The sequence below is a fragment of the Coffea arabica genome, chromosome 4c (assembly GCF_036785885.1).
Source record: "Coffea arabica cultivar ET-39 chromosome 4c, Coffea Arabica ET-39 HiFi, whole genome shotgun sequence".
NCBI classification, from domain to species: domain Eukaryota; kingdom Viridiplantae; phylum Streptophyta; class Magnoliopsida; order Gentianales; family Rubiaceae; genus Coffea; species Coffea arabica.
In genome coordinates this window covers 12,217,980-12,242,735 of record NC_092316.1, presented here as the reverse complement: position 1 = coordinate 12,242,735, position 24,756 = coordinate 12,217,980, and the positions used below count along the sequence as shown (strand labels likewise).

The following is a 24,756-nucleotide window of genomic DNA, read 5'->3' as shown; positions in this document are numbered from 1 at the left end:
CACAATATTTGTAACTAGAACAACAATCATATTTGCTTGATATTTAGGCTTTGCCATTAAAGTTAGCCAATCATGTCTAACTCAAACTTCATCAAACTTTATGCAACTTCAGATATCAATACAGCATTTCCCAAACTTGAATCAGAAATAATATGCTTTCTATAAAATAATTTTAGTTCAACTTGGCATTGTCTAATTATAAATTAGAATGCCTCCCAAGCTAGAATTTGAGGTTGATGAATTGATCTTGTGATCTATTTAGAAACTCTAGATTAGTTCGTTTGATTGGTTTACCAAGTCACTACATATACGTATCAGCTGGTAATCAACCAAGCTTGAGTAGAGTTCCAGTTGGTTTGATCCGAGGTTCAGGCAAAAAAGCTTTTAGTTTTCTGACTGCGAAAAAGAGAAAACATGGCAAGAAAATTACAGACGTAAGTTCCTGAGAACCCACAATCAGCTAGCAAAGATTAGTAATACTTCACGGCTCCAACAACTCTTAATCAGAGGGGAACTCCCACGCAGAAACAGATTGAAATGAGGCTTCATTTTATCCGAAGATCAAAGATTTCCCATCCATAACAGTGTTGGAAAAATGGCTATATCCTGTTGGAAAAATGACTATATCCATTGTAGAGTGAATGAGAAAATTGTTCTCATAATGACACTCTTGAAAAAATCCTGGATAATTATCTATCATTCATTCATGTACATAGGATTCATGTATATTAATTATTGATACATGATTTTAGATAGGATTCATGTACTTAATACATGATTTTGGAGTTATCTTATTGAGATACATGTATGAACATGAATGTGGTGCTTTGATAAACGCGAAGATAATTATCTAAAATTTAACACTTGTTACCAATTTCTAACAGTCACCCTTGGCCAGCATCTATAAATATCTCTTTTTGTTTCAAAAGCAAGCGCGCTCTCTCTATTTTTCCTTCTTGCATCTTCATCTTTTATAGTGTTCCATATTACCCTAGTTCGAGTTCGCTGTGGTGAAGAAAGTTTGGTGCTGACATATTCACCTTTAATCCGTTGTATCCTGGGAGACAGATGCCTACTTAACCTCGAGCACTCTACCTGGAGGGGGCAAATCTGTTTTAAGAAAATTGTACTCACAAGTCTCGGATTGTTATTATTGTTATTTTCGATCATTTCTCTCTTTCTAGGTTGTATTTACTCTTCTCTATAGTGTATCAGCATATTTTTATTATTTCACTAACAGTCTTAAAACAGATTCGATTCTCAATGGCTGACAATACAGGAAGAGAAACCAACACATCTACTTTTGATGCCTCTGCCTCTGGCACAATTGTGAAACAACCTGAAGAAAAGATTACTCCTATGATTTCTACCAACCATAGTGAGAAACCTGAGAAGTTCCATGGCTCGAACTTCAAGACATAGCAACAAAAGATGTTGTTCTATTTGACAACATTGAATCTCTCGAGATTCTTAAGTGAGGATGCTCCAAAGCTGCCTGAAGGCTTAACTGATGCACAAGCTGTCAGTGCTATTAATGCTTGGAAGCACTCCGATTTCCTTTGTCGAAATTATGTCATGAACTGCTTGCATGACTCGCTGTATAACGTGTATCAAATACACAAGACGACGAAGGCATTATGGGAATCCTTAGATTGGAAATATAAAACTGAAGATGTCGGGGCAAAAAAATTTGTCGTTGGAAAATTTCTAGAATATAAAATGGTGGATTCCAAAACTGTTATCAGTCAAGTGCAAGAAATTCAGATTATCTTGTATGAGATTCTAGTTGAAGGCATGATTTTGAGTGAAACCTTTCAAGTAGCTGCTGTTATTGAGAAGCTACCTTCTGGGTGGAAGGATTTCAAGAACTATCTCAAGCACAAGCGCAAAGAAATGAGTATGAAAGACCTTATCGTTAGACTTCGAATTGAAGAAGACAACAGGGATTCTGATTGCAAGGCAACAACTTCTGTTGATGCTAAAGCAAATATTGTGGAGTATAAGCAAGGGCAAAACTCCAAAGGTAAAAAGCCAACTCGAAATCTTGGGGCAAAAGGGAAAATCTCTAAGTAGAAATTCCAAGGGAAGTGCTTCAACTGTGACAAAAAAGGTCACAAGTCCACTGAATGTAAGCTTCCAAAGAAGAAGAAGCATGAAGCAAACTTGGTTGATAGAATCGAGGGAGACATGGAAAACATGAGCCTGACTGCTATGGTCTCTGAAGTAAATATGATAGGGTCAAATCCGAAAGAATGGTGGATTGACACTGGAGCTACAAGACATGTTTGCACAAACAAAGACCTGTTCACTACCTTCGAAAAAATTGAAGGTGAAAAAATGTTCATGGGGAACTCTGCCTCATCTGCTATTGAAGGTCAAGGAAAGGTGTTGCTAAAGATGACTTCTGGCAAAACATTGACTATGAACGATGTTCTGTATGTGCCAGAAATCCGCAAGAACCTTGTTTCTGGATCATTGCTGAACAAACATGGCTTTCGCATGATTTTTGAATCGGATAAAGTTCTATTATCAAATTTGGGATGTATGTAGGGAAAGGATATACAACCGATGGGTTGTTCAAATTGAATGTAATGACTATTGTGAATAATAAGAATAAGTCTTCTGCTTATTTGCTTGAGTCTTCCAATTTATGGCATGGTAAACTAGGTCATGTTAATTATGATACTTTGTGTAGACTAATTAACTTGGATCATATTCCTTCCTTTCACATCAATTCAAACCATAAATGCGAGATTTGCGTAGAAGCAAAATTAACAAGGTCATCTTTTCAAACAATTGAAAGAAACACCGAACCCCTTGAATTGATTCACACAGATGTCTGTGATTTGAAATTTGTTCAAACAAGAGGTGGTAATAAATATTTTATCACTTTCATTGATGATTGCACAAAATACTATTATGTGTATTTGCTCAAAAGTAAAGATGAAGTCTTGAAAAAATTCATTCTCTACAAGAATGAAGTTGAAAATCAACTTAACCAGAGAATTAAAAGGTTAAGAATTGATAGAGGTGGTGAGTATGAAACACCTATTGGTGATTATTGTGCAAAATATGAAATTGTTCATGAAGTAACTGTACCTTACTCACCACAATCGAATGGTGTTGCTGAACGGAAAAATCGCACACTAAAGGAAATGATGAATGTGATGTTACTAAGTTCAGAATTGCCTCAAAATATGTGGGGTGAAGCTATTTTGTCAAGCAATTACCTTTTAAATAGAGTACCCCGGAAAAAATAAGATAAAACTCCTTATGAGTTATGGAAAGGTAGGAGACCATCCTACAAATACTCGAAAGTGTGAGGGTGTTTTGCAAAAGTGGCTATTCCAACATCAAAGAGAATAAAGATAGGTCCTAGAACTATGGACTGTATCTTTATAGGCTATGCACATAATAGTGCTGCCTATCGATTTCTTGTGTATAATTCAGAAATTTCGGATATACACAAAAATACGATAATGGAATCAAAGAATGCTTCATTCTTTGAAGATGTGTTTTCTTGTAAATCGAATGGTGCATCAAATTCATCAAAACGAACACATGGAGTTATGAAACAAGGAAAACATGATCATGACTTGATTCAACAAGATGAACCGAGACGTAGCAAAAGGGCTAGAGTGAAAAAATCATTTGGAGATTATTTCACAACTTTTCTATTAGAAAAGGAACCACAAACCTATACAGAAGCTGTAAGTTCTTCTGAAGGATTTTTGTGGAAAAAAGCAATAAAAAGTGAGGTTGATTCTATTTTACAGAATCATACATGGGAGTTAGTGGATCTTCCTCCTGGTTGTAGACCTTTACGGTCCAAATGGATCTTTAAAAGGAAAATGAAACCTGATGGCTCTGTCGATAAGTACAAAGCCAGACTTGTAATCAAAGGATACAAGCAACAAGAAGGTTTGGATTATTTTGATACTTATTCTCCTGTTACGAGAATAAATTCTATCAGAATTATTCTTGCTATCGCTGCATTGAGAAATCTAGAGATACATCAAATGGATGTAAAAACGGCTTTTTTAAATGGTGATTTAGATGAAGAAATCTACATGGAGCAACCTGAGAGTTTCATAACTCCGCGAACAGGAAATAAAGTTTGTAAATTAGTAAAATCATTGTATGGACTAAAACAAGCGCCAAAGAAATGGCATGAAAAGTTCGACAATGCAATGATAACTAATGGATACAAAATAAATGAGTGTGACAAATGTGTCTACACTAAAAAAACAGAACTTGGCTATGTCATCTTATGTCTTTATGTAGATGACATACTTATTGTTGGTAGTAATGACAAAATGGTCAAGTCTACCAAGGACATGTTGAATTCAAAATTTGACATGAAAGATATGAGGTTTGCTGATGTAATTTTAGGAGTTAAAATTACAAGAATACCAGACGGCTTGGTCTTGAGCCAAACTCATTATGTGGACAAGATTCTAGAAAAATTCAATAAGAATGATTCTGAAATTGCAAGAACTCCATTAGACAATAGTTTCCATCTATCTAAGAATAGAGGAGAGAGTATTTCTCAAGTAGAATACTCACGAATCATTGGAAGTCTAATGTATTTAATGAGTTGTACTAGACCTGACATTGCATATGCAGTAAGCAAATTGAGCAGGTTTACAAGCAATCCGAGTGCTGATCATTGGAAAGCAATTTTAAGGCTACTTAAATACCTACGGTACACTCGGAACTATGGACTGCATTACACTAGATGCCCTGTTGTTTTAGAAGAGTATGCTGATGCAAAATGGATATCTGATATAAAAGATTCAAAGTCCACAAGTGGGTATGTGTTCACACTTGCTGGTGGGGCAGTATCCTGGAAGTCTTCTAAACAAACTATTGTAGCTAGATCTACAATGGAATCTGAGTTCATTGCCTTAGACAAATGTGGAGAAGAAGCTGAATGGCTCCACCATTTCCTTGAAGACATTCCAAATTGGAAAAAATCTGTGCCACCAATATGTATTCACTGTGATAGTCAATCAGCAATTGGAAGAGCACAGAATAACATATATAATGATAAGTTTAGACATATACGTCGTAGACATAATACCATTAGACAACTACTCTCAACAGGAGTTATCTCTATTGATTATGTGAAATTAAAAGATAACATAGCGGATCAGCTAACCAAAGGATTGAATAGAGAGTTGGTTGCAAAAATGGCAAAGGGAATGGGACTAAAGCCCATAAAAGGCTAAGTGTTATAAAGGAAACCCAACCTAGCTGACTGGAGATCCCAAGATCTAGATTCAAAGGGACAACCTAATTATAAGGACTTAGCATAATCATTGTGGGAGGTTATCCCTAGACCCATTCCATAATGAAACAATGACGCAAAGGAGAATTAAGGATAGCACAATGGTTTGCTTTAATGATTCTTAAGTGAAGTAATTTATTACTGAAGACTTAAGTAAATCACCTATGTGAGAGTGAAGTGGGGCCGCTTCAAAAGAGAATTGTTTAGGGCTCAATTCTTAAAAACTCTTGCTGAACCAGGTTGATGTTCATAGCCAAAACGAACATAACTATGAGAACTGAACAAATGGAGCATGATTCCTGTGTGAAATATATGGTTCATTTACACTAAAAAACGGGACAGTTCAAAGACATCATGTCTACTGGATTGCTAGTAAAGTAAGTGTATTTCACAAGAGAAGGTTCAATGGGTAACACCAACCTATCTTATGCAGGTTTCAGTCGTGGAACACTACTGTAGAGTCAAATAAAAAACAATTTTTCATTCATGTGGGGGATTATTGGAAAAATGGCTATATCCTGTTGGAAAAATGGCTATATCCATTGTAGAGTGAATGAGAAAATTGTTCTCATAATGGCACTCTTGAAAGAATTCAGGATAATTATCTATCATTCATTCATGTACATAGGATTCATGTATATTAATTATTGATACATATTTTGGATAGGATTCATGTACTTAATACATGATTTTGGAGTTATCTTATTGAGATACATGTATGAACATGAATGTGATGCTTTGATAAACGCAAAGATAATTATCTGAAATTTAACACTTGTTGCCAATTTCTAACAGTCACCCTTGACCAGCATCTATAAATATCTCTTTTTGTTTCAAAAGTAAGCGCGCTCTCTCTATTTTTCCTTCTTGCATCTTCATCTTTTATAGTGTTCCATATTACTCTAGTTCGAGTTCACTGTGGTGAAGAAAGTTTGGTGCTGACATATTCACCTTTAATCCGTTGTATCCTGGGAGACAGACGCCTACTTAACCTCGAGCACTCTACCTGGAGGGAGCAAACCTGTTTTAAGGAAATTGTACTCACAAGTCTCGGATTGTTATTATTGTTATTTTCGATCATTTCTTTCTTTCTAGGTTGTATTTACTCTTCTCTATAGTGTATCAGCCTATTTTTATTATTTCACTAACAAACAGAAGTACCAGGCCTTAACACTGATCAGATCATTTAAGTGACAAATTTGCTTGCAATATTGATGTTTGGCTGAGATCTGATTCTGCAAAATCGAACTTTTTGAAAAGGAATCTCTAGAAACCTATTCTTTCTTGTCTCAGAGTCCTCTCTGTACGTTCAGCTGTGAGAACATTACGAATCATCCCCTACCAGTGAACTTCTTCTACCAGTTTTCTATACAGTATGTGTTTTTCCATACAAGAATTTGTGGAATCAATTAGCCCGCTGATAAAGAGGAGCTTTTCATTGAAACGTTCCAGGAAAGTTAGTGCCTTTGCATAGACCTCCACTTCCTTGAGCACCAGAAAACTTGGCTTGAGATTCTTGATCACTGCCATCAAGGCTTCTAAATGATTAGGCCATGCTAACAATGACCAAAGCCGGTATGCCAAATCAATTGCCACAGCTTCATCAGCCACTGAATTATAGAATTCTTCCTTGAGATCCTTGAGGTCTGACACAACTATCTAAAATGAGAAAGGTAAGTTAATGGTTTGAGCAGAAGATGACAAACGTTTGCCCATCTTTTCCATGGTTGCTTCACAGGTTCCAACGTCAGTAATCTTGAGATGTTCAACAGGGCATTCATGACTGACAGCAAGAGCTTCCATAATCAGTGTCCACTGTGAACCATTATCAATTTCAAAATCCATTAAATGAACTTTCTTAGCTGCTGTCACAGCTTCCAGTATGGATTGACTTGATATGAATTGTGTTTCCAGACAGAATGGGACTTCCTATTGACATGACATGATCACAGGTTCTAGAAAATTCTTATCCAGCTCCTCAGCCATTGGCAACCATTCTTGACCTTTAAGTTTGTCTGATGAAATTATCCCCAACGCTTGATCAATCTTCTCGTTAAGAGCTTTAGCAAAGTAGTATACAATACAACCTTTTGAACAAAATTACAAGTTTTAGAAGCTAAGACATCGCATATATTCAGCAATTTTCTGGCATAAACTAACTGTTCATCTTCAACTTTCTCAGCTGCAGCTTGAACTAACAGTGCAAGTTCCAAGTCTTGAGCAACTTTGGAAGATACGCCGCATTGGCCTTTAAAGCAACCTTTTCCACTGGAGAGAACATCTGCCTTCTTGGAGTTTAATTGAACCAGCTGTGCTTTCGCTAATTTCATAATCTTATCAGTTAGCAAGGCTTGAGAGCAACAAGAATTATTTGGGGTATCAGGGCTCTCCTCAAGAAGCTTTTGCGGATTCCTCAAACGTTCAACTTTGTACCACATGGCTTCAGAAGTCCTACTGATGTTAGAGAAGGAAATTGGCTTTCCTTCTCTTCTTCAGAATAACATGAGATTTGCGATAAATAACTGGTTGTTACTACTCAGGAATCCATATCTTCCCAGTCTTGTGGTAAAAAACAAAATTTGGCCTGGGAGAAATTCCTGAAATGATCACAAATTTATAACCTCAAATCTCTCCCCTCCTTTCTTAATAAAAAAGTATAGGAGTACTGTGTTCTCAGCTGAAATTTTAAGAACTGATGGAAACTATGGCTCAAGGTACTGATATCCACTGCTGGACATACAAGTTATACCCAAAAAAGCCATTACATAATGCCGGACAAAGCAATCGCTTAACATGCCGCATCTATCAGTAACCAGAGGATACATATCGTGTCTAGACAAAATCAATTACTTTACTGATGCAGTTTCTGGTCTGAAAATCCTTGTATGGGATTATATGGGCGACTGGGGAATTGTTTAGTTCCGTAGGATCTCCACCTTGGGATTGTTTAATGTTTGCTTTATCGTATCTCCGACAAATTTGTGTGCACCTCAGATTCCAAAATGCCAAAATATATCTCCGACATGAGCTTTTGTTTTCTTCCCCATTTTAGGATATATTAATATTGTACAAAGTGATATGCCTGCAGAAAACTTAAGCATCTTAATGCATACTTGGATTCATGTTCATATTCTTTCCTAGTACCTACTTTACAAACACACAAGTCCTGAAAGCAAACTTTACCATATGAACTACTTGCCTACACTAAATCTTAGGAATCTCATTATTTTAGCATCCATAATTGGGGATGTGCTCCTTAACTTGAAATGGTTCAAGAGTTTCAGAAACTACAGTATAGGCCTGGAGATGTTGCCGCCTGCAGGAAAAAAAAAAAAAGAAGTTCAATAACATCATAGAAATCTTGTTAATCAGTTCTTGAAAAATTGTTAAATAACATGTTGAAATGGCAGAACTGGGATTCTCATTTCATCAGCAGCACAAGTTGAAATATATGGCAAAAGTCTTGTTAAATTCTTTGGAAGATCGTTGTGAATGATTAAGTCATCCTCTGGTCAAAAGAGTAAGTTGCATGACGGGCCTATTGCTAAATTGGAAGAATTGTAATTTTAGTCCCCAATATTTGGTCTATATGTCAAACTGGTCCCTAATGTTTCACCTAAAATAAATTTGATCTCCAAAGTTTCTAGTTTTGTTTATAATTTTGGTTATATCCAGGACGATAGAAATTCAATAGTGATTAACAATCAAAATCATTATAAAAAAAAAAAAGCAATCAATATCAAATGGCCATTAGTTGACAGAATTGAATTTGCATTTTTTGTCCCTAATGTTTCGAATTTAGCTCATTATGGTCCTTTAATTTTTGAATAGTGATATTGAGCATTTCAGGATGAAATAAGATACAAACTAGATCAAAATTGCGCTAAAAAACATGCAAAAGCAAATTAAAATTCTTTTTGTTCTTTTTTATATTTATTTTATTTATTCATCCCATTATCTTAGACTTACTTTGTTTTACATAGCTGGTCTCAAATTTGGGATAATATGTGCATTTATTGCTTTGCATTATGAATAATTTAATTCATGATGTGTTCTAAAATTTTTCTTTTACTTGTATTGATAATTAAACTCAATTAACTAAGTAACCCATTAAAATATAGGGTATGTATACCATATGTAAATTAGGCTAATCGTTATTTCTTGTTCCTACTTCAATTAGTTATCAATTAAGTTTGAGATGAAGTTGGTATTTTGTAAAATTATTGAATCATTCAATAAAACTATCAAGATATACAAATAATAAAATGAATATTTTACAACTTCATTATTAGAATGCTAGATTTTAATAAGCGGGAAAGGGAACAAAAAAAAAGAAAGTTTTTCTAGTGGTGCAATATAGTTTTTTTTTAACTATCTAATCTTCATTTTCACATAATAATTAATAAAAAAGAATTTCTAATTAAGACAGCTAAAATAATTTTACAGGGCCAATGCTTAAATCTCAAAAATGAGAAATTAACCATTTTTTATGCATCTAAATATTTTCCTTAATTAAAGATAGCAAAGTTTTGTGTTTTGGCATTGCAAAAATACAGTGAAGAAATTGTTCTATTCTTGGAATACAGTGAAGTGGTTAAATCTGGTATGGGGCAAAAGGCATGTTCCAAAGTTTGCTTTTATACTTTGGTTGGCTAAAAAGGAACGATTGATGACTAAAGATAGACTTTGCACGTAAGAGTGTTGTTCATACGTCTCCATTATGTGTGCTGTGTGACTCTAGAAATGAGTCTACAGAACATTTGTTTTTCAACTGTCATTTAGAGTAGGGACTCTTTAGCTCGCCAATTCTCCTAAAAAAGAGTAGGGACTCTTTCCACTAACAAATCTTACTAATTAAACATTCAACATAGCAATAATTTGAATCCAATATCACCTGGAATTTACTTTCTCACAAAAAGCAAACCAAATCCAGGATGAGACAAAGCAAATCACGGTATCAAAATTTAAAAAAAAAAAAAATAGAAAACTCACTTCAAACTGAACCACCAAGAATAGCTATGTCAAAGAATCATTCTCAAACTCAGGGGACAATAGCAATACAAATAATCATTGAACAGAAGGCAAATAGAACAAAACGAAAGAATTTGAAGCAGAGGACATTTGAAGCGGTGAAGGTGAGAGAAGCTTAGACATAAATTTCTTTCCTTGACCACGTCTCCTCACTCTAATTGAGATAAAAAAAAAAAAAAAAAAAAAAAAAAAGGGGCAGCTGGATGTCCCTCAAAGATGACTTTATGTTTCTTGTATGTAATAATTGACTCTTGTACTACTAATCAATGTCTTCTAAAGGACATTCAAGTAATTCCATCGACACATAAACTAGTAGAGGATGTACCCACTACACACAAGATGACTAAGTAATTTCATATTTCTAAAAAACCAAACTTTCAACAAAAACACCACTCCATCTTGAAAAATACAAGGTCACTCCCATAAGTACAGCAAAACACATGCTACATTAAATAGTACCCAACGCTATAATTTCACTCTACATAATCTCAGATTTTTTAAAATGCCGCCACCTATACGGTTGAAATTCAAATATCATTTGTTCTAAAACGTGCAAGGATACGGATAGGGATACAATGTTGCTCTCCCTTCATGTAGCATGCATATTTATCATGAATTCAAACTCGCAAATGTATAAAAATTAGGGTTAATTACATCTACCTCCCTTGAGGTTTGGCCAAACTACAAATAACTCCTCATGATTTGAACAAATAACAAAATGAACCTTTAAACTCATAATTCTATAACAAACACCCCTTTCCATCAGTTAGCAGTGCTTATTTTTATTATCCCAGCAAAACATATTAAGTGAATGCCCCAAATTACCCATCCTTTAAAGTTACCCCTTTCTTGTCTTTTCTTTTCTTTTTCTTTTTTTTTTTTTGTCTTCTTCCTCTTCATATTATTTGTCAAAAAAAAATCAAAACTTTAAAGTCGTAGAAATGGCAGGGGCAAAGGGACGGTGCCATCCGAGACACTGTCAACCACTACCAAAATTGATGAAATGACATCCAAGAACTAGTCTTCTAGCATGCAATCCAGTTTCCTTTCTTTCTTTTTAGTTTGTTTTTGTATTATTCATCCTTTTGTTTTCTAAGACAAAAGAAAGCTTTTCAAACTACCACAGTCCTATGAACTTTCCATCTAAAGTTCATCAATCCGATAAATACACAATGCGTATCAAGAACATACTCCAATTTTAGATCCACCCCAACTGTTAAAATAAATAGAGGAAGTCAACCACAAATATCATAGATAATACAATCTAGAGTATGAGCATGAACAAGTTTTTTAGCCATTAGATTCAAATCTGTAGCAAATCCAATAGATAATTTTTTCTAATGAGCTTTCAAATGGAGAAGATGCATACAATGAAGGTGGAAATAGAAAGTTTTAAAAACCCAAATCAGTGGACCATGAAAGAGACAGGAAGGAAGAAAATGGTAGTGGGGGCATTTATGGTAGTAGAAAAAAATATAGCAATTGAGAATGGAGAGGATGGAGATTATGAACGAGGTCCAACTGTTTCTTTCTTCATTTACCTTTATCTGATGATTTTTCTGATTTCTTATTTTTATTAAATTTCTCCGTTGCACAAGAACTGTATTTTATTTATTTAATTTTTTTTTTATTAAAGCATTTGTATGGAGGATAATTTAGCCATTTGACCATCGCTAACAGAAGGATGCTGAGTTATTGCCAAGGGAGGTATATGTTATTTATCCAAACTACAAGGACTATTGGGTAGTTTGGCTAAATCTCAAGGGGAGGTAAATGTAATTAACCCTAAAATTAATAGTCAAATCCACAAATTTTACGGTCACTTGGTTGAGTTCAGTTCAGTTCGGTAAAGAGAGTGACGCAGACCAGGCCAAAACGAAACACCAAACGTACACGAAACTTTCTGAAAAACAGCTCCTTCACACACTCGAATGCCAGCGGTATCCTAATCTTGTTAACCCTCTGCTGTGTATGGAATGAAGGGAGTCCCTGCTTAAGTTTAGCATCACCCATACATCAAATGGCATTCCAACTGGGACTCCGGCCTCCACTGGGTAAACATTTCAAGAATTTCAATTCCTCATTTTTTTCAGGTAAACCCATTGGAATTCGTAAGCTTCTCGCCGTTCGCCTCTGTGCTCTGGCCCCAAAAGATGCCCAAAAGGTCTACTCACTTCCCTTGTGGATATAAAATTATATGCATATTTTTTCCATTTTTTTTTTCTTTTTTGGAACTTTTCGGGTGATGGGTCCTTTTCTTTATCTGCTATGAATTACTGAAGGCCAGTCAATGTTTTTTTATTATTTTTTGGGTACTTCTGGGTGCTGGCCCTTTTTTTTTTGTTTTAATTTTCCTGCTAAAATTGCGAATTGGGTTAAAAAAAAATTTCCCGCTATTGGCATCTGTTTGTTCGGTTAACTTTTAATTTTCAGTTTAATTACTCTTGAGCAAGTTCGACTTGATAATAAAAAATTTGAATCTTCTTGGTTTCTAAAGGTTAAGTAACTTGACTTCGTTCTGTAATGTGTAATTCCAACAATAATGTTTCAATGAATCTCATGCTTCTGGTCAACTTGAAATGCTGTAGTTAGTGGTGGAAGTTAAAGAGAAGCTTGAAAAAGAATGTAACAGTCTTCCAGCTGGAAAAAATGGAAAAGATGATGAAGAGCTGATTCTTTGGTTTTTGAAGGACAGAAGGTTTTCTGTTGAAGAGGCAGTGTCCAAATTGACAAAAGCCATAGTAATTCTCTATTCCCTATGCTGCTTATAATTTTTATACTAGGTGTGGTTCTTATGTTTTTGACTCTGCTCTGTGAATTTTCATTACACAATGAAGGTTAGAAGTACTTTGAAAGCTCTAAATAGGGTTGCAACTGAGTCGAAGATTGCTGAGCTCAACTTGAGCTAAAATACCAGAGACCGAAGTCTCGAGCTCAAGCTTGAGGTCAATACTTTTTTGCTTACTCAAAGCTCAACTCAAGTATACTGGACAGAACATTGAGCCTTGAGTTTGAGTTAACCCAAGCCTACTTGACTTGAGTAAGATGAATGAAAAACATATGATAGACATTCCCTCTTGAGCTCAACTATTTTACACCCCTGCAATTGAATTGTTGAAAAATAGAATGCTAGATGGAGAATAGCTTTACTGATACACGTTGCATGAGATGCTTCATTGTTGAGAGGCCATGTTTAGTATCTTGGGATGATTCTTGCTTTATTCTTTAAAATGGAATGTCTATCATATGGTTGTTGAATTATGTCCTTCAAATATTCCTTCTACCTTACCAGAGATGGTATCATGAATTTGGCGTATCAGAACTTTCAGAAGAATCAGTAAGATCAGCAGCTGAAAGTGGGAAAGCCTATGTGCATGACTATCTTGATGTCAACAGCAGACCAGTACAACTAGTAGAAGCATCCAAGCATTTCCCTGGGGTAAGTCTAATGCTTCATTTATCTGATTTTTTATGATTAAACAGTTGATGCTGCCAAACTGCTATTCATGGAAAAAGCAAATCATATCCTGCAATTATTTGCTCTCGGTCTTTGCTTGTGAGTAAAACAACAGTTTTTATGAAAGCAAATAAGAAAGAGAGAGCAAGAGAATTAGTTGTTCATGATATTGTTTTGATGATACTGCTTCAGTCGAAAATTCTTTGCATGTGCTGTTTAGATTATCAAATAATCATGTATGAAATAACATGAGATTATGCCAGACCCACTAGTGTGCAGAAAATATGACACTGACGGTGCTTGTAGTTATGTTGATCCTGATCAAAAGCAGAAAAGCATAAGGTGCTCTACTTATTATCAGCTAGTCACAGAATGGTACTAATGAAAAATATCACTTGGATGAAGCAGTCTTCTCTGCTGCTGGATAGCTTTTGCTTAATTGACCAACATTGATCCACTTCAATAGTTAATATCACAAAAGGTCTTCTTATACAACGTCATTCAGTGGACATACAATCAACTATTAAAATTGACTCGTGTTGGTCAGTTAGATGTATTAGGTTTGTAATTTTTGAATTTCAAGTGGGAGGAGTCTCATTGTTCAATTAAGTTTTGTAATAGTGGTGGGAGAGGTGGACATGGTATGTTAAGTTGACGTTACATACATAAAACCACATCCAGATTCACTAAAGCTTAAAGATGGATCCGTCAAGTCGCCAAACTCTGTATTTCCTCATTGGATTTGCTTTAATGTTAGGGTTTTCTGTGTTCTTAACTTTTGGCAAAATTTACGGACTATTTTCTGCTTAAAAATGGATCACTTGATTCTCCAAAATCTTTTTTTTTTCCTAATTGGGTTACACTGCTGCTTTCATGCAAATCTTGGCTTGTATTCTTAAGTTATGGTAGATTTACAGATAATTTTCCACTTTCTGCTATTTGATTGCCAAATAAATTTTTTTTTCTTGTGTATCTGTTGCTATTTTCTTGCCTTTTCTAATTGAGGTTTGTAATGTTTCGGTGCAGAAGCACGATTTCCGTGAAGATGAAAAATTATGTGTTTTCCTAGTTGAGAAGGCACTTAGTAAGCTTCCAGCTGGGAAAGAACAGATACTTGTAATAATTGATCTTCGAGGTTTTGGTACAGAAAATGCAGATCTCAGGTTTCTTACATTTTTGGTAATTTCAAAGACTATCATTTCAACCGAACTTCTGTTGCTCTGTATATTGCATGAGTTACAATGAGGTTGAACAATAGACAAAGCTCTGTATTTTTCAGGATCATAAAGGTTCATGGAGTTAGCCCATTATTTTGACAATTTCTTGTTCCATATTTTCTCTCTTTTTGCTTGATATTTTCTTTCCCCTCATTTGTTTATGTTATTTAACTATTTGTGTTATGTCGGTGCTTTCATGATCCAAAATTAGTTTATTCATCCAATGCTTTTCTATGTTCACAACAGCTCTGTTAAATTTCATTTCTCCTTTGATTTGTAGTCAAAACCTTTTGTCATTTGAACCAGTTTTATTTGCTAATGAATTTGCTGGTTTGGGCAGTTTGATGTATTCTACTACTACTATCCAAGGAGGCTAAGCGAAGTCCTCTTCGTTGATGCTCCTTTCATATTTCAGCCAATTTGGCAGCTGGCCAAGCCCATGTTGAAATCATATGCTTCTTTGGTAAGCAATTTTTGGCTACTTAAAAAATTTGAGTTTGCAAAATTATTTTGCTTTTGGTATAAATAATCTTTTAGCACCATGAATATGCTGCTTGCATAATTGAAACTGTAGATCTGAATCAGTATGCATGTTGTTTGACTTGTTTCACTAAAAAACTCACTTTTTTCTGAACATGCTCCTGAATTTTATTACTATGTTAATAGCTAACTACAGTTGTAGATTAAGATTATAACATACCGAGCCACCTCTTTCAGCACATTTAGGATCCATCTACACTTGAAATCTACTGTATATATGATGACTAACCATCGATGACTTCCAGACGAAAATTGTGGCTAACCAACCTTAAAGTGAGTATACAGGCCTGCGGTCCTGCAGCATTGCCTTTCAGATGCTTCCACTCGATACCTGTTTACACGTAATGCAAATTAAGTCAGGCTGAAAGCCTAAGATACTGCAATAGTGCATTTCAGATGCATCCATCTGCTAGCTCCTCACGTGCGGTGCAATTCAATTTTCACCTTATCTGAGTAGCAGTTTTCTCATTCATATTGCTGCACTATTTTTGCCAGTGATGTGTCATGAATGTGTAGAATAGAACAATCAGTGAACCAATGGTCTTTTCATAAACCACTCTTTAATTTCAAGTAATCTCTTGTTATAAAAAGTCAAAAAAAAAGAAACTCAACGATCCTTCCATTTTAACATACTCTTGAGTTCAAAGTAATCATTTATGTTTTGAAGGTGAGATTTTGCTCAGCAGAGGTGGCCAGAGATGAGTACTTTACTGATGAAACAGTTCCAGCCAACTTAAGGAAACGATGAGCATTTTGCAGACCAGGGGCTGAGATCTTCTAAATATGGTGAAGATGGTAGAAAGCTCCTCTTCTTAGAGGTCTATGTGACAGAGTAATAGTGGCAGCATTCATTACGTGCAACAGGAGAATGATCTGAGTCAATCATTTTCAGTGATAGCATTTATTAACACATATGTACTAAATGTGTAGAGGTGTGCCAAGAGAGTTTCTTTTTTTGTGATGTGGCAAAATATTATTGGACAATTTGTGGTCGTCCTTGTCCGTGAGAATTGAACGTGTTTGTGCAAAAAAAAATTCCGAATGGGAATGTTATTATTGTATTTTTAAATGAATGCTACATGCCATCACTTTCCTTGCATCCGATTGGACCCCTTTAGTATTTCTGTTTTGGCTTTCCCAAGATGTATTGGGAGTTGATTGTCATCATCGTAATAATTGTTCAGTTGACTATAAGGGCAATTGTATTACAATTTTGCCCTCCCATCATATCTTTCTTACCGATGACAACAAATTCATTTTGGTTTTACCGTTCTCTTCATCCTTTTTGTGGTCAGATCCAGAGGCAAAATTCTATTTACCTTTGGGTTGTATTTGTAAAAAACACATCCATTACTGTTGACGGCTATTGAAACTTGAAAGAAGCTGCCAGATCTGACTGTAGCACTTTCTTTGTTCTGTCCAAAAACCCACCGCTGCAGCTAAAGCTATGCATTCTTGCCCGGATTTTCTGCTCACACTCATGGTTAGTGATGTGTTTAGTTTTTGCATCCATTTTTTGTATTATTGTTTATAGCACGATATTCTATCTTCCCTCTTACATGATTGTGTTTGCCAGTTGCTTTGGTTAGTTCTTATTTTCTCTTTTTCTGCTCTGTTTCTTCGAAGCGTCTTCTTTGTTTTGCTCTTGTTGATACAGATTCGTCAGGTGAGCTTTTTCTTTTAGTGAACTATTTCGTCTATAATCCTGTTTATTCCAATATGTTTTTTGGTCCGTCATTCATCGACTAATTCAGGTTTACTTTCTCTGTTTATGGGTGTTTTCTATTTTGCCGTTGCATTAAGGTAAGGCTATTTTAAATTTTCTATCTTCTTTGATTCTTTGTTCTACCTTTCATTTGTCCATTGTTTTTTCTTATTTGTGTTCTGCCTTTTTCTCATCTTTTCCCTTTACATTTTGCATGCAGCTTTCTTCATATGTGGTTGCTGTAACGAGCTTTCTTTCTTCATCATCTTGTGTTATATATTTGGAGCTTGTATTGATTCAGGTTAGCTGATCATTCTCTCTCTTTTTTTTTAGCTTTTTGTTCTACCAGTTTTTTGTTTCTTGTATTGATAAACTGCTACAAAAACATAGAATCTACTGTTAAAAATAAGAACTTTAATTATGAGACTTGAAACCCTTCAAGACTTCAATTTGATTAACGTTTATTGATTATCATATCTAAAATCGTACTTGATCTTCACATAAGAAGATGTTACCCTTTTTTCCTTTCTTTTAAAGCAAAATTTTTTCAGCTTGATAATAAGACTGGAAGAAGGAGGGGTTCATTAATAATAGCTGGGACAAGTGATAAGAAATGTACCATGAATGATTGATAGAAGCTAGGGAAAGTTATAATTAAGAAATTAAGAAGATAATGAAAGATGTGAAGCTTTTTATTATTTTCTGAGGAGCAAAAATGTTAAGTGTTATCCTTGGAAAATTGGCCATTTGGAGCAATCAATTTGAACCAAGAACAAAGATCGTATTGAGCCAACTCCCCAATCCATGGGAGACATTGTGAGCACTCTTCTCTCACAAAATTGTAGCAAATGTTGCTTAATCAAGAATCATTACAATTGATTACTTAGAAACATATATGAATTCAAGAGTCCTTTATGCCTTGTAGAAGTATATACTCTATCTTTCCTTCCATTTGGTTCTGTACTGGTCTCCAGGTCTTCCGACTTTCACTGGAAATCAGAAACTGCTTCACCAAGTCTTACCCACTCCAATCTCCAGGCGTCCTCCTCTCCCCTTTGTTTTCCCTTTTCCTTTTCTCAATCAATCAATCTTACTCTGCTCTTTTGCCCCTCTTCGCTATTTTTTTAACACAAGTCAATATTCTTCTCTCCATCTCTCTCTCTTTTTGTTTTTTGATTGTCTCTCAAGTCCACTGCATTCTCCATTTTAATTTTGTGTATGCTGTTTTTGCCCCTTGATTAAATTTTCTTTTGTTCTCTATTAAATTTTATTTGCTGTTCTAGACCTCCAGTTGATCTCATCTCAAGCGGACTCTCAGGCAGACAGACACCCAAAAAGACTCCAACTTTCACTAATAGCGACTATCCGAATGATTGGCAAGTAACCCTTTTCTGTATTTGTCTTGAATAAGGCACCGAGTCATTTTAATCATGTTTAATGATATAGTATTTGTGGGGTTTTAACTTGAACAGATATAGCAGTCAATCTCACTGGTATGTCAAATCTTAAATCTTTCTAAAACACTTTCCGTGAAACATAGTTTTTTCAGTAAACCTACTTTTAATGCATAAATGAATCTCAATTACAGATGGTATGTTCAAAGGAATATACAACGGCAAGAAATACCATGTGGCAGATATTGTTGCAGTACTCAGCAGGGCTTGGAGCGCCGGTGTTGATCGAATTATTGTAAGTATATATCCCTGAACAAAACTTTGATCTTTTTCATACGGATATGTCTCGTGCGACTATTTTTCTGGTTGGTATTACTATTAGCTTGTTGCAAAGGATAAGTTTGCAGCCTATTAGTAGGGTTTCTTTTTTTTCTTTTTTTTTTAGGGGTTGGGAAAGGAGTATCAGGGGTCCCACAAAATGAAACTCTACTTGTAATTAGATAGATGGTATTATTAACTCAGGCTGTTTGATAGTTTGGCTTGCTCAATAAATTGAGAGAATATGAACTTTGGATCTTTTGAAGTTCCACTTTTGGAGAAGTTCAACCTCTTGTTTTAATATCATAGAGGATGGATGAGCTTGTAAAATTTGCTGATTTGTAATTCATCCCGTTTTATTGGAGTAACAGAACTGAGAGGTTTATTTCTTGTTGTTAAGGTTGGTTATTTGCCTTCTGTAATCGGGATTAATCATGCTAAATGATTCTTTAGTTGTCTTGCGTTTTCTGTCCTAGGTAACTGGTGGATTTCTAGAGGAATCAAAAGAAGCTCTTGCTATTGCTGAAACTGATGGTTAGCCAGACACGTTTTCCTTTGTTAGATTTTTCATCTTTCTCTGCCATTTGTCTCTCGCTTGGCGCCTTATACCCTATATTCTTGGCAATCCATTTTCCCTTGCAGCAAGACTTTTTTGCATGGTTGATGTGCACCCAACAAGATGCAAAGTGACTGTTGATACTCTTCTGAATGCCATCCTTAAGTTATTGAATGTGTGAGAATAAGGATGAATGGATACATTTGTGATCGATTCAGGAATTTGATGAGAGTGGGGATCCCGAAAAGCATTTTCAGTCTCTTCTCTCATTGACTAAAGAGGGGGTTGAGAAAGGAAAGGTAAACTAAAGTGCTGCATTTAGAAGAACATAGAAAAGATTACTTTAGATACATGTATCTTCCTCAATTTTCTTAATGCGACAATTTAATTTTTGTAAGGTGGCTGCAATTGGTGAATGTGGACTGGACTATGACAGGCTTGATTGCTAAAAGAATCCAATGCCAGATGATTTGGGGAAGCGTAGGGGAATCCAATGCCATAAACATTGCTAAAAGAATTGGCTTTGATGAGAAGATAATTAACTGTGCCCAAGCATGGATAAACAAGTTGACCCCACAGAAGGTACAGATGCAGAAAGATTTGCTGCACCAGTGACTAATGGAAGAAAGAAGTAGATTAGAAATTCAAGCAAATAAAAGCTGCATCTCTTCACTCGGATATTATGAGCATTTATTATGAGGTATGCATAAGTTGCATGATTGTAAATATTTAATCTTTGAGTAAAGAGATACTTGTTATGAGACAATATGCAATGAAAATGTTTTTCTCCTATTTTATTGCAGTCCTTGATTACCATATCTAGCCTGCTTCCTTCATTTATGTTTATCGTCACATAAGTTGCACAGAAAGCTGAAGCACTTGCATACAGCACTAGGGTAACGTGTTTGCTCGTATTGGTGGGCAAGGAATGGCTTTTCTCTCTTCTTGGCAACTTCTGTTGCCCATGATATCTATCATTTTTTATTTTAATTTCTTAACCTATACATGTATCCATTTATATAAGTGTGTTTTATTTATACACTACATGCTATTACATGTAGGTGAGTACATCATATAATGTACAAGAGTATTTTTCCCCTTTTGTTTCACTTCAACTTTTAAAAGGGGTGGAAAGTGGTGAATACTCTTCTTTGTTACCTCACAGTTTGCACCCTCTTTTGCTTCATAACTTTCTGTTTACTCCATTTTTCCTTCCTAAATTGAAGATAATAAATGCAGCAGATGACCTTGAAGGGCGTGAGACAGCTCTTGAGACCAAGGAGAGCCAACAGATCCAACAGGAATTGAAGGCTGTGAAGAAGGAAATTTAAGATATAGTGCATGAATTTGAGAACCAACTTAAAAATGCTGATGCAGATAAGTACAATCTGCTGCTGAAGAAAGCAGAGTCTGCAATTGCATCCCTTGTTGAAGCTCATCAGCCTACTGATGGTCTTTCTATTGGGAATACGGACAGTAGGTTGTATGTACCAGAGCCTGGTGAGCAAATGTATGTCAAGGGACTTGGGAAAAAGTTGGCTACTGTAATTGAAGCACCTGGAGATGATGACATGGTCCTTCTCCAACATGGAAAAGTCTGAGTACATGTGAATAAACACAGTGTAGGAGCTCTTGCAAATACTGGTATTAGTGGTGGAACAGCTTCTAATCAGGTATGAGGAATAATATCAAAATTTTTAATTATTGGCGATTATTCCAAAGTTCTTAATATATTGTCCCTACGCATGATGCTACGAATTGTTCAGCACTTTTTAATAATGCTACTCTATTAAATGATTATCCTTTTTTTTTTGGTCAGTCAACTTTTGGGAACACACATTATTCATCAACTTCTCAATTTGGACATATCATGGACAGTTGTTCTGAAATTGGATATTAATTGCGAGAGGAAACTAGTACTGCATGTGGACATTAGCTCTCGGCATCAGTTAAACAGAAGACAATGGGCATTTTTTCTGCACAATTGCCTAAATGTTTTTCGTATATTTCATAGCACAATGCTCTCTATTTGGGAAGCAATGTGATAAATAGGTATCAACAGACAACCTGCTACTGCTTTGTGGAAAGGCTTCTACATTGCATAGATCAGCTGATGCTTTTAACCATTGACTGGAACATATATTGCCCTGTAATGTTTGTTTACCTCCAAAGCCAACAGTTAAACATCCTTGCGTGCTTCACCTAATTATGATTAGCTTGCTTTATGTCAATTAATCGTTCTATATTGGAAAGTTAAGACACTAAATGTGTTTCTTATGGAACCGGAGGGACTGAATTGGTGCAAAATCCAACTATTAGGTACTAAAAGTTATTAGACATTTAAAGAATTGTCTTTTGGTTTGAGGATTTTCATTCTGAATATAACTTTCATTTATATCATCTTCCATCAGGTGTAATTGATTGATCTGCATTGTACTTATTAGTTGAATGTTGTGATTCTCTATACTACATCAATTTTGAGATTAAAATGATCAACTATTTGTTGGAGCATACACTACTAAATCTGATGGCAGCGGGTGTACCTGTTAACATTGTAGGGAGTTATGAGAACTCTCAGGAGCCTTAGAAGCTTCTCCACAACGAGCAATAGTGAGGAGGTTTCCTATGGACCTGTGTTTCAAACATCCAACAATACAGTTTCTTATTAGCTTACTCAGCAACACCGGGCATGTCAGTCTTTGAAATTTACACCGCGCCTCCTAGTTTGAGTTACAAAATGTTGTAAGAACGGTACTACGGTTGGTGAACCGTGTAATTTTATAATAACAAGTTGTAATTCATCGCAAACAATTTGTACAATTTTGTACTGAGGCGTAATACTTAATTACCTTTGATGTGAGTCCTTAAGTCCTTTACATCTCTTTTATTGTGCTTAATTGTTATTATCTTTTGAAACTAGTTGGGATCATGGAGTATCTATTTGTGTGTGTGTTTTTGTTTTGCTATATATCTAGTTTTAGTTGCCTAGCTTTTTCTATAATTAGTTTTTTTTTTTTTCTTTTCGTGTAAATTGGAAGTTTTGAATTCCGATCTCTAACTTATCCATCTCTTCTCAGTATCATCCAATTCATCCATCTCCTCTCTATAATTAGCTTTATTTGCTTCAAATTGGTAAAATTTTTAATAAACTTTTTGTAACCCTTCCACCCGTCCTCATACTTAATGGTGCAAACAAGTAGGGTTCAATCAAATAGATTGCGAGATTATTTGGTCAAAATTTGAGCTCCATTATTCAAGTTCGAGCAATCCAAACTACTTGACAAGTTCGAGTTCAAACCTAATACGTGAATTTTGAAAGCTCATTGATCGATTGGGTGTGCGTTGCACGGGTTTGAATTTGAATTTGAGTAAGATAAAATAAAATCAAACTTGAATTTAAGTTTTTTAAATTGAGTCGAATCCGAGTAGTTGAGCTCAAACAGCGTAGCCTTATTTGCACTCTTTTCATCTCCAATTGGTAGGCGCAGGATCCGCAGAATGTCTAATGTCCCTTACCACCTGGAAACTATTTATTTGTCAAACTCAAGTTTTAACCATTCAAGCGATTTGAATATAACTTGTTTAAACTTTAGGGTTCATTTCATAGTTTGCCCAAAACTCTGAAGGGTTAAATGTCATTTTAATTATTAGCATTACACCAGTAGAATTTGATGAATTGAGAATGGGAGAGGTGCAAGATGATTGTCAGTCACAATCATCTCAAATCATACGACGTCGTTAATAAATTATAATTCGTCAAAAAACAATTTCTAAAATTTTGTAATATTAGAAAGACTTACTACTTCCAATAAAAAGTTTACAATCGTGAATCCAGATTTATACAACACAATTTCGACCATATATTTAAACTTTTAAACATAGTAGCCAAATCACGGCCATTAAATACATTGAAACGATTACCTCTTTAACAAGCATATAATGACTTGACAGAAGTAGAAAAAAGTGGAAAGGCACCAAGACTCCAAAATTTTGCCAATAAGACAATAATTCCAATTGTACAGTTGAAATAAAACCATTTACAGCCTAATAGTAATACAATTCAGTGCGCACACGCACATATACATATAATTTGAAAAGACAAAAGAGTCAATTAAATTAAAGAAAAATCGTTCAAAGCGTCCCTCATATTTTGAAAAATAACTTTTTTCGTCATTCATTTTTAAAAGTATAATTTTACGTTCGTTATAAATTTACATTGATCAAATTTGATCATTACCTAGGTTTCCGACTAATTTTTGGCCGGAATACACCACGTGCTTTGCATATGATCATATTTTAGGAACAAAATTGTCAAATCAAATTTCATATAATCCAATTCATAATCCCTCCCATTTCACAAAATCAATTTTTCTATCTCTTATATTTTACAAAATGAATTTTTTTCATCCCTCATTGATCATGTGTACAAATAGTCTTTTTTTTAAAATATATATATTTATTTAATTTCACTTGAATAGTATAAATAATATATAATATATCTCTATTTTTTTAGTATAAGTGGGAGGGTTTGAATCTGAGACCTCTCACTTATACTCCCTCCCCCATACTACTAAATCAGCTTGTTCATGTGAAATCAAATAGACATATATTACATGTTATTTGTACTGTTTAGGTGAAATCAAATAGATATATATATATATGAATTTTCATAAATAAGAAAAAAATTATTCATACACATGTCAAAATGAAAATTTTCATCTCTCATTGGCCATTTGTTCAAATAGTTTTTTTTAAAACCCATGTATATATTTAATTAATTTCACCTGAACAATATGAATAATATGTAATATATTTCTATTTGATTTTACTTATAACTAAAATTAGCTTGTTGAGGTGAAATCAAGTACAAATATATTACATGCTATTTGTATTGTTCAGGTGAAATCAAATAAATATATATATGAATTTTCAAGAAAAAAAAAAACTATTCGTACATATGATCAATGATTGATGAAAATTTTCATTTTGTGATATGTGAGAGACAAAAAAATTCATTTTATAAAATATGAGAGACAAAAAAATTTATTTTGTGAAATGTGATGGACCTTGGATCAGATTATGTGAAATATAATTTAACAATTTTGCCTTTAAAAAATGATCACGTGCCAGATATGTGGTGGATTCCGACAAAAACTAGTTAAAAACCCATATAAAAATCAAATTTGACTAATGTGAATTGTAAGGGGTGTAAAATAACGTTTTTAAAAATAAAGGATAAAAGAAATTA

At 34.7% G+C, this 24,756-nt stretch overlaps 3 protein-coding genes across 8 annotated transcripts; 2 read left to right on the top strand and 1 right to left on the bottom strand.

The window, feature by feature from the left end:
* Nucleotides 1-6,628: 6,628 nt before the first annotated feature.
* LOC113738992 (DELLA protein RGL3-like) lies at nt 6,629-7,728 on the bottom strand. Its single transcript, XM_027266249.1, has 3 exons — nt 7,378-7,728; nt 7,037-7,219; nt 6,629-6,949 (listed from the first exon to the last, which is right to left on the bottom strand). The coding sequence occupies exons 1-3, from the start codon at nt 7,726-7,728 to the stop codon at nt 6,629-6,631; spliced, it is 855 nt and encodes a 284-aa protein (XP_027122050.1).
* Nucleotides 7,729-12,166: 4,438 nt separating this feature from the next.
* On the top strand, nt 12,167-16,634 carry LOC140003964 (uncharacterized). The gene is made up of 6 exons (XM_027267489.2): nt 12,167-12,485; nt 12,910-13,062; nt 13,614-13,760; nt 14,805-14,957; nt 15,336-15,458; nt 16,203-16,634. The coding sequence occupies exons 1-6, from the start codon at nt 12,342-12,344 to the stop codon at nt 16,281-16,283; spliced, it is 801 nt and encodes a 266-aa protein (XP_027123290.2). The 5' UTR covers nt 12,167-12,341; the 3' UTR covers nt 16,284-16,634.
* Nucleotides 16,635-16,786: 152 nt separating this feature from the next.
* Nucleotides 16,787-22,368, top strand: LOC113740018 (uncharacterized). 6 transcript variants are annotated; one of them, XM_027267493.2, is made up of 12 exons: nt 16,787-17,018; nt 17,162-17,201; nt 17,461-17,541; nt 18,524-18,616; nt 18,713-18,733; nt 18,829-18,929; nt 19,429-19,486; nt 19,595-19,638; nt 19,727-19,807; nt 19,907-20,208; nt 20,748-21,181; nt 22,067-22,368. In XM_027267493.2, exons 1-10 carry the CDS (start codon nt 16,983-16,985, stop codon nt 19,955-19,957), a joined length of 606 nt encoding a protein of 201 aa, XP_027123294.1. In that variant the 5' UTR covers nt 16,787-16,982; the 3' UTR covers nt 19,958-20,208; nt 20,748-21,181; nt 22,067-22,368. The 6 variants fall into 6 exon arrangements, with proteins under 6 accessions (XP_027123294.1, XP_071902144.1, XP_071902142.1 ...); XM_072046043.1 differs by having other exon boundaries at nt 19,595-19,807; nt 20,751-21,181; XM_072046041.1 differs by having other exon boundaries at nt 19,595-19,807; nt 20,735-21,181.
* Nucleotides 22,369-24,756: the final 2,388 nt, after the last annotated feature.